This window comes from Typha latifolia, chromosome 11 (assembly GCF_019914945.1).
Source record: "Typha latifolia isolate L0001 chromosome 11, TyphaL0001v2, whole genome shotgun sequence".
Classification (NCBI taxonomy): Eukaryota; Viridiplantae; Streptophyta; class Magnoliopsida; order Poales; family Typhaceae; genus Typha; species Typha latifolia.
The window spans coordinates 4,552,682-4,563,026 of NC_133096.1; the positions used below are offsets into that span (position 1 = coordinate 4,552,682).

The following is a 10,345-nucleotide window of genomic DNA, read 5'->3' on the forward strand; positions in this document are numbered from 1 at the left end:
CAGGCTTTGGAAGGCCATTTGGAAAAAACTCTCATTCCTCCTCATGTCAAAACATTCATTTAGAGAAGTCTAATGCCCACTCTTCCTATAGGAATTAAGCTATCCAATTTTATTCACCACTTAGATGAGCTCTGCCCTACTTATTATGAGGAGGATGAAACCATGGATCATTCTGCCTGAATTTTTAGCGACTCACTTACTATGGCAAAGTTGATGAATGGATAATGAAGAATGTAGATGGGCAGATTCACTCCATTATTAGGGAACCTAAAGATCTTCTAAATTTATATCCCCTAGTTCATGTTTATTAGACATGCAGAGGTAACAACAAATATGCTCATAACTTGGCTAGTAGTTTTGCATAAACCATTCTTGTGAACCTTGGTCTGGCCAGAAATTAGACATCTTTTGTAACTTGGGCAATTAATGAATGCATTTCATAGTCTACAGACTTTTCATCAGAAAAAAAAAATTGTCATTCTTCTCAACTTCTTGAGATGCAAGTTTTTTAATTTTCTCTTAGATGCATGAATCATGCAATTGAGTCACATTCAATCCAAAGAGTCAGGATCCCACAATTATTAGCTGATCAAGAGATTGGTCAAAACTTCCACAAAATATTTCCCCTCTTTAGGTACGCCATTGGCAGAAACGATACCTTTTGATATAGTTTATCCCCTCTGGACTTTCACTTTAAAGAAGAAATTTATCAGTTGCATTGTAAGAAAGGGCACAGAAAAAGAAGTTTTACATGCAGAATTTTAATGTTCTCAAGTCACAAAAGTAAGACTATCCAGAATTACACAATTGTTGGATGATACCCATATTATCATCATATTTCTCATCCTTCTATACAATTTGAGTCACTAGAGGGCAAGACTTCATTGAGACCCGAACAAGCTCAAAATTGGGTCCTGGTGCAGCTCTGCTGGAGCATTGTTTCCAAACTATTTTGTTCTAAAGTCGGTCTAGCCAACTTGAGATGCTTTCTTGCGAACCAAATTGCAAGTCCTGTTACAAGGTATAGGAAAATTCTCATCATATTTATCATAAAAGCCGGAATATTGGTGAAAAGGACATAGAACCACAATAATCTTACAGAAAGCAGTAAATCAGGAGGTGTGCCCAGCTCTATGTTATCAAGATCAGAGAATCCATAGCCTGTGCCTGTATTTGTATCAATCGTCTCATGCATCCCATGGATTAAGTTTGGAAAGTCGAAGTGCAGTGATGTTTCAAGAGGAAAAGAATCAAGGACTTCATGGCACAGCAATGGATCATCCAAACATTTTGGATCTAGTTCTTCCACAGCTTGAGATTCTCCAGCCAACCAGGCAGGGTTCTCACCTTCATCCTTTAAGCAAACAATAGCCAATGTAGGTTCTTCATCTGGACACTGTACAACCTGAATGTTAAGTAAAAAATATAGCTGAGTTGAGTGCTAGAAAAGTACATTGTTCAAGCATCAGAAGGACCAACCAGTCTGACTAGATTATTCTCAATTTACCTGGCTTTGCAAGTTCATGTTATTTTCATTATGACCACTTGCTTTATGCTGACTATTCTTCTTCGGGCGTGGTGGCTCTGGAGTATTTGTTTTTGGAGTTGTAGGACCAATCCGGACAGCAAACATGTCAGTCTCTGCATTGCCTGGATCCATGTCAAACATGTCCGTTGGCTTTGTCTGCAGTTGGTAGAAAATTTTGGAGACCACAAGTTCACCATCTTTTTCATCTTCTTCTGTCCCAAGATGATACTGATGCATCACCCAATTGGCTTTGCCTGGTTTGCTACCCCTTTTTGAACTTTTGTATAGAACCATTATTTTCTTCCAACCTTTTTGAACACCATTCTCAATAATTGGTTTTGTCTTACCAGTCTTATGCCATCTCACATGCTTTCCAGGGATACTATCATCACTATTGATCTTCCTACGCTTGCGATGGCCTGTAGCGTATGCATTTGATATTCTGTGAAAGAAATGAACACTACTGCCATCCTTCTTGATACCTGATATGTGAAAATATTATGTGCCTAAGAAATTTATGACCATGAATTTGGAATAATATAAAAAGCCAAAAGTATCTTTACCAGGAAGATTTTCAGGATGTGTATAGCAAATTCCATCATACTCCTCTAGGGTTGGAATAAATTCATCTATAAACATATGGGATGCAGAATTTCCCAGACCAACTTTTCCCTCTAAATGTTCTAATAGTTCCAGATCAGATGGATCAAACTTAACACCAGCAGGTAGTCCAGGCCATTCTAAAGTAACCTGCAAAGTGAAGAGACCAAAAAAAGAAAAAAAAATAGAACTTTAATGTTAAGACTAAAGAAAGCAACAATATGCAAGTCCTGCAGCAAGAAATCTAAATATAGATAACTTAATATGAAAGGTTATACCGAAAGATTTATCACATGTAAAAAGAACTTGTAAAAATGATTGTTGGTGAACTTCACCTTGGTTTCAATTTAGATGCTCCAAATGAGTTTTGGTTGATAATTCTAGAAGTTCTAGTAGTATTTTCTCTTTTAGAAAAAAAGAGAAAAAATAAACAAGGGCAACTATATTTTCCTAGAGGTGTATTTAATCTAGGATATTCTGGCTAATTAGTTCCTCTTGAAGTAGTTACTGTTAAGGAATTAATTATTCAGAAATCGGATCAGATTTAAGCTATCTGAATCCTCACATGCAAGAACTTCAGTTAGAAAGAAATTTACTCAGATCTCTGATATTTGCTTTCAAATTTATAGGAAAGACTTCAAATCAGGGAAAAATAAAATAAAATATCTCCATTATTTGGAAAGATAAAACTGAAGGTGATCTGTAAACAGCTTTGAAGAAACAACGGAGCCTCGTTATCACTTGTGAGCAGATTCACATTGTTATCAACCCTGCGGTAGTAACTAAAATAAAAGCTGTTCATTCCTTTTCTAATATCTTAGATAATGCAGTATGTAGTCTGGTTTCAATTAAAATAAACTTGAATTGAATGGACAAATTTATCAGTTGGGCATTTCCAAGTTAATGTTAAATTTCCCTGCTGAGTAGCTTTATCTCAAGTGTGATAATAATCCTTCCCATCCTTTACAGGTTACCAGGCCACTAAATTTGAAGCTTTTCCTCTTGATGGACACTGATAGTTATTTACCTTAATCATTTCAGATTTTCCAAGTTTCAGTTGACAAATTTTGTCCCTAATTTTACCTGATATTTGAGCATAAGGCTTAATAAATAGATACTATAGATAGTAGATCTACTAGCTTCTATCTCCCAACCTAAAATCATGCAAAGGAGATGGAGTTCTTGTGAACTTAACCAAATTATTGTTTTTCACTTAATACACAAAAAGGAGAAGAATCACATTCAGAGTACATGGCATCAATGACAACTGATTTATATATAAAGGAGGCTTGCCAATTGAAATGATTTTTCTACCCTGTCATGGTATTGTTAAGATTGAAACACTTTAAGAGATTTATGAAATGGTAAATCAATTACTAATAAGAAAGTATTTTCTTCATCACATCAGCATCACGTATGCACATCTGTTTAGCATTTACAACCACGAAACCCAACCCATGTACTTAGGAGATGCTCCCTGTTTCTTAATACTTAAATCTTGGGATATCTTGGTAACCGCCTATCATCCAATATCCAGATTTCAGTCCCACATGTCAAGTCTGGTATACCCTCTAAAGCAACATTCACGAGATCATAGAAGAGTCAAATCATTTACAAGCTTGACAAACAACCTTAAACTTACTTCCTGCATTTGATCAAGTATGTGGCTTTTAGGCTCAATTTAATTTTAAAACAATATCTACCATCTCAAGAAGCTTTGAACAAAACCACTTCTATAAATTGGCCAGCACTTAAATAGAATCAAAAACTGTAAAGACAAATCAGCACTTAAAACTGGTTAAACCATCTCTAATGGACAAGCTTAGTACATAACTGGTTGCATTAATATAACTTACTGTAAACTACCAGTCATTAGGAAACAAAGTAAAAGTACATAAATAAGAGAATAGATACAAAGATTTATTTTGGGCTACTCTAGCATCTTCTTTTTTAGTTATTTGTTTTCACATGTCATCCTGTGTCAGTGATTGTTCAATGCAAAATTCCTTTCACATTCTGTGAAATAGCAAGTGATATTCTACTCAAAACAGAAACATCTTCCAAAGTTTCTTCCAAATTGTTTATGTAATTGATTTCCCTGAGTACTCCAAAAGCAAGTGACCTGAAAACCTTTATCTTCCAGAACATATCAATTCCAGTTCAATATGCAATATTTTACTATTTATCAGACTCGCTGCACATAATAACAGAAATTATGGCACCCCAATGCATTTCTTCTACCAAAACGAGGTCTAGAAGTGCATGATGTGATCAGCCTTGTTCCCATTCCAGAAACAACTAATTCCAAGGCAACCACTTCTATGAATGACACGGTTTATGATTTTCATCAATTAAGGAAAGAGAAAGAGAAGATTGTGTTGAAAATATCACTGCAGATGCATGTGTCAGTAGCAACACTTATAAAGAATTGAGTCATCATCAGCAATTTTTATATTATGCAACTCGTATCCAAGTAAACATCAACTAGTCCATTTACTGCCCACAGATTAGCTTTATATATGTCAGCAAGTAGGAGATGTTTTCAAGATGACTCTATGTAAGAGATATTTTAGGTAACCACCACAACAACAAATAACAAGCCATGAATCCCAGTGGGACCGACTATATGGATAATTTTCCTCCATTCAACTCGACGTTAATGTAAGTTTCTCTGCTAAATAGAGTGCTGTCTTTTGTTACTAGTTCAAAGTTCAAACCACGTCATTATTTTGTCTTCCTCTCCCTTTTACAGCACCCTCTGTCTGAATAATATCTCTTGACCACGTGGCTTATTCTCTATTGGATCTGCCCTTAATTTATTTTATATAAACACATTTCTTGTCCTATCTTTCATAGTAACCCGTTGATCCTCTCAAGTCTTCATCCTCCTTAAGTTAGCAACCCTGAACTTCAATATAATGTCCCAAAGCTGCGCTTTCCCATCCATCAAGCATGGCTGGAGTTATAGACATGTAATGAAATTTTACTTTCAACTTTCAACTTAAGGGGTACATAACATCACACAATACACCAAATGCACTTTTCCAAATTTAGCTATCCTACACCAATTTTATGCACAATCTTCTCATCAATCTCACCTTCTTCTTGAACCGTTGATCCTAGGTAACAGAAAAATTCTTTCTCAGGCTTCTCCCATTAAGTATTATTTTTTTGCTATCTTGTTGTCTGGATTTACTAGTATTGCTTTCTATGTTCTTAGTGTTAGTATTCGACTTTTAATTTAGCCCATGTTCACTTCCTAAATAACTTTTTTCTTATTATAAAATACAACTTATTCCAAACTAACAGATAAAAATCATAATAATTCTATTCTAAAATACAAAGTTATAAACATTATTCATCAAAATTACATCTTATACTACACAATAACCCAATTACTAGTTTACTGTTAATATTTATCCCGTCAACTTATTTTATATCAAATCAAAAAATATTTATAATAATTTTATTAAAAATAGCGTTAAATATATTTTACCACCTTATACTTATGTCAAAAATCATTTTATCTTTCTATGCTTTAAAAATTTTCAAATTAGTCTATGTACTTATGATTAAAATGAAATCGTTAATTTTTTTTATTAAACTTAATTGAACAATGCCAAAATAACCAAAATACCTCTATCGTATTTGTCAAACAAGACATGCAAATTTTTGAGATAATGCCCACTAAATGGTACTCAGTTATATTTGATAGAAAATCTAATAGTCTCACTTTTATCATAAGCATAAGAGGATCAAGTAATATTTGATATAAGTGATAAAATGTATTTAACTCTAAAAAAGAAAACAAATTTTTTTCTATCTTTTTCTTCACTGTATATAACATTAAAGATAATTATTACATCCGTATTCTAGAATACAAGTAAATACAAGAATAGTTATTCCTAAAATAAAGACCTCATTTTAAAAATAACAAAAAGGAATACCTATTCTAGAATTGACCTTAGTCATAAAGTATTCGAGGCCTTAGTGTTCTAACTCTTACCTAATTTATGAATTAGAACAATAGTATCTACAAATGAGACACACCATGGGTCCTCATCTTGAGCTATCCCTAGTTAATTACAATAACCAATGGAACTTAATGATTACATAATATTGAACCATGATGCAAGCTTATTGTCATAGGAAACTTGCTCATCTCCCTTCCGATCATTTGTCCCGTTAGTCATAACTCTAGATAGAGTGCAGAATATAATGTTAAAAAAAAGGGATGTTTCAATTCAAAGCACTATGTAATATCAAAAGGACTGGAATATATGAAACTCAAGATTTTCCAATCAATGAACTTGAATTTATATATAAAGCAGAATGGACAATGAATTATTCATAAAAACTTACATCACTGTTATCAATGATGTGTTTGCAATTGGGGCACTCCCTATTTGCTTCCAATCCAAAGTCATTGATCTGATAGTTAGAAAAGCGAGAAGCACTTTTTATTTTCTTTGCAATTCCCCTACTAGTTACAAGCCATGCCCTGCAGCAAAAGTAAGCAAACAACTTAGCTCCATGAAATCATGAAGCAGGTCTCAATAAGGACAAATTTTGTCTATATACATACCAGATTGCAAAACAAATCAGAGTGAATCACTAATAAGGAAGAGCATTCGGTGAAAATACTAATCATAATTGCACTCATAAATATTCAAATATGATTCAACTTAAAGCTTAAGCATGTAATTTCTGGCCCAATATCTTATATCAACCCTCATCAACCTTATCTTTTATTCTATATCAAACAAAAAATCATGTGACTCTAATGATCTCCCTTTTCTCCATGCAAGCTAATTAAAGAAGCAACTAGTGCAGTTTTTGGCTCTGATCCTACCAACTATCTAACGGATACAGCTGGGTCAAGCCAGAAATCACGGCTCTTTTGAGATACCACATATGCTAACTAGACCACCTATGCAACTTCTGAGTTCTGACAAATGTAGTTTGTGTGCTAATTTACATTACTTCATAAATGGGACACATTGAACTTGACCTCTCGTACTAAACTACTAATTTTTTTATACTAGAGATGGTGGAGTTGATCACAGCTGAACCAAGAGCTAGAATCCCAAATCCCAACAGAACTAGAATTTTATCTGTATGTTGGAATCCAATTCAACTTGAACGCTTAAGCAAGTAGGTTGCTAACTCATTATCTTGTGTCAATCATTCTCAACTTTATGCTTATTCCATCTGCATCAAAACACATGTGCCTCCAATAGCATTCATTATATAGTTTGTTTTCTGTGCAGCTTGTCTTGGTTTTGGTAGTGATTTATACAACATGTGGAATAAGAAAATAGTGCCTAAGGTATCATATATGTTGTAATAGATCAGTAGCTTCCAATCTGTTTCAATTTTTATGCTGAATATAGAGTTGACTTGGGGAAATATAAGATCATTCTTGCTATTTTTCTATACATCTTTTGGATCTTTTCTTCTAGTTTTCCAAGAATTGATAGGGTAAGATTGTATAGAGGCTTGAGAATGAAAGATCCGCTTTGCATGATCAAAACAAGAGGATAACAACCGAGTTGGGATAAAATTGCTGAATTGTTGCCATCACCAAATACCATGCCTCTAGAAAAAAGTCCACAAGTCACTATATCTGATTTGTCGACAACATGGAGAGAGCAGAGGAACCGCTGCAGACTGCAGTAGAAGGGGATGCGGAAAAAAGGGTGGAAAGTGGTTATGATTTGGACTATGTTTAAACCTTGCTGGAAAGGGTTAGATCCCCTGACTGATTGTTAGATATTTGTAACTCCAAGTATATGATTAACAACTTGTGACTATGATTAAGATCCATTGGACAAAGTACGGTAAGGTAATTTACGCAGACTTCAATAATGACGGAAGGGTGAACTGCAAATATTGATAATGTAGATTCCAATGGCAAAAAAGCTTAAAAGGAAGTTGTTAACTACAAATTTCTCTAAGCTCAATATTCTCATGCCCATTTGCCAATTGCAACCTAGAGCCTAAAACCTTGAAATGTTTTCACTTCTTACAATCCTAAACACCTTTTTCTGAAATAACAAAATCAAATATAAATTCCACCGATTACGCAAATGTCCAACAACACTCTAACTACATATCTTCCACATAAAAAACAAAAGGATAACTAATCATCAACTACTAAATACAAGTAAATACTAGAAGGGCAAAGATGGCAAGAAGATCAATAAAAGAAAGCGATTGAGCTGAAAGAGCAATGAAAGAGGAAAAGAGATGGAAAGTCCTGCGAAACTCGATAGTGAAGCTTCCGATGAATTAGTCCTTCGAATTTAGAGGAATTTGCTACGCCAAGTGAGAGCAGCAATAACCTTATTAGATCCTATTTCTGCAGTACCACCAATGTATTATCCTGGGCAGCAATCTCCATGGAGAAATCAAACAAGGGAAGGAAAACAAAAGGGCAATCCGACAAACCAAATCTGAGAAGAATTACTAATTAATCCTCTAAAACCCTAAACCCTGTCTCACTACCACCAATTCTCGAACCTAACCTACCCCCTCCCAAGAACAATCCAGGATAAAATCTCCTATAGCTTCCCGCAATATCACCCCAAAAAAATGGATTTTAGAAAGATAAATACCTCGCCATCCTCCAAGATAAGTGGGGGGAATTCACAGCATATCAGCTGAGTGGACGAGAAGGAAGGGGGGAGGGGGTTTTATATCATTACATGGAAAGAAGAGAGTCAGTCACAAGTCTCAAGTCTTCGAAGGAAGAGGACTCGCTCCAACCCCTTTTCTCCACTATACGAAGAAATCTCGGCGGGAAACGAAACCCCTCCTTTAGGCTCGGACTGGTGCAGCGGGTCTGGCTCGGGTGGAGAGAAGACACGGCTCGAGGACCGAGCCGTGTGGCTCGGTGTTGGTGCCTCGGGATGGGGGGACACTCAAGCAGTGCTGGCTTTCTTCCTGCCCAAGCTAAGATTGTTTTGATAATGTTTTTATTTTTTTAATCTTACATAATACTATAGTAGCCAATGACGTGCAGGTTAGTAATGGCTATGGCTTTTAATACTATGAATGGAACACATATGAGTTTTTTAAAATATATATAGAAAGTTTTTAACCCAATTAGCCCTCCCAAACTTTTACCCAGAGCCACATTTTTTTTTTTTAAAGAACTGAAATTTTTTTATTGATTAACTGCCTCGGTTACATGGAGCACTACTAACATCGGCAGCCAAAAGAGTAACCAATGAGGGAGGGTAACACCCATCCCACGTGACACTGAATCCCATATTTCTACCGTAATTTGAGAGCCAGTCCGGTGACTTGTTAGCCTCGCGATAGATATGGTAAATAAACAAAAATGGGTAAGTAGATAATAGCTGTCTATAATCATCTATGATTGAGAATATAGACCATGATACATCATGCACACCATTTATAATATTGACCAGGAGCTGAGAGTCCATCTCGATCTGGAGTGAGTGATTCGACTATTCTGAATGCAAACTAGAGTGTCGCAAAGACTTGCAGCTTTAACAGCAAGCAAGGAGGAATATTTTCCACAGCGATTGCTAGCCATAATCAAGGAGCCTAGTGGGGAGTGCAAAATGAAGCCTGCCCCACCAAGCACGTTGGAGCCCAAAAATGAGTCGTCAATGCTTAGTTTGAGGAAGCTCGGCGGGGGAAGGCTCCCAATGGATAAATCAGAGACTAGAGGGATTTGTTTGCTTCGGTAGAGCCAATTGCTCAAAATATTCATAGGCCAGTGACATGCTTCTTTCCTATATAATCTTCGGCTGTTCTTTCATAGAGTTAAATAGAAGGTTATTTCGATAATTTCATATTTTCCACAATAAAATAGCAATTACCATTAGAATCAGATGCCGATTATGGGACGGTAGTAGGGCTTTTTCAGTGAGATAGGACCCCTCAGCCCATTTGGGATCTAGTGGTGCAATAGGCCAAAAATCACCGAGAGCACACCTAAGGATTTGAGCAAACAAGCACGTAAAAAAGAAGTGGTAACTGGACTTAACCTTGCTACCATAAATGGGGCAATCCTTATCAGAATCCAATCCCAGCCTACTCAGAGCGAGTCTAGTTAAGAGTCTGTTTCAATAGAATTTCCAAAGAAAAACCTTGATTTTCATAGGTATTCTCAGCTTCCAAAGAACTTTCCAACCCTTCCAAGGTGACAGAGGGGGTTGCTCTGTGTGCCAGAGGAACTGATAA

The 10,345-nt window shown here is 35.8% G+C and overlaps 1 protein-coding gene across 2 annotated transcripts; it reads right to left on the bottom strand.

The window, feature by feature from the left end:
- Nucleotides 1–692: 692 nt before the first annotated feature.
- On the bottom strand, nt 693–8,881 carry LOC140797917 (SUPPRESSOR OF GAMMA RESPONSE 1). 2 transcript variants are annotated; one of them, XM_073151622.1, is made up of 6 exons: nt 8,746–8,881; nt 6,491–6,629; nt 2,092–2,278; nt 1,508–2,010; nt 1,100–1,396; nt 693–1,011 (listed from the first exon to the last, which is right to left on the bottom strand). In XM_073151622.1, the coding sequence occupies exons 1-6, from the start codon at nt 8,751–8,753 to the stop codon at nt 958–960; spliced, it is 1,188 nt and encodes a 395-aa protein (XP_073007723.1). In that variant the 5' UTR covers nt 8,754–8,881; the 3' UTR covers nt 693–957. The 2 variants fall into 2 exon arrangements, with proteins under 2 accessions (XP_073007723.1, XP_073007722.1); XM_073151621.1 differs by having other exon boundaries at nt 1,100–1,405.
- Nucleotides 8,882–10,345: the final 1,464 nt, after the last annotated feature.

What these genes read in the sequence shown, in the direction of transcription:
- LOC140797917 (XM_073151621.1), bottom strand. An exon ending in ACATGAACTTGCAAAGCCAG is followed by an intron (nt 1,406 to 1,507) that starts GTAAATTGAGAA and finishes CTTAACATTCAG; the next exon opens with GTTGTACAGTGTCCAGATGA. An exon ending in CTCCTGATTTACTGCTTTCT is followed by an intron (nt 1,012 to 1,099) that starts GTAAGATTATTG and finishes ACCTTGTAACAG; the next exon opens with GACTTGCAATTTGGTTCGCA.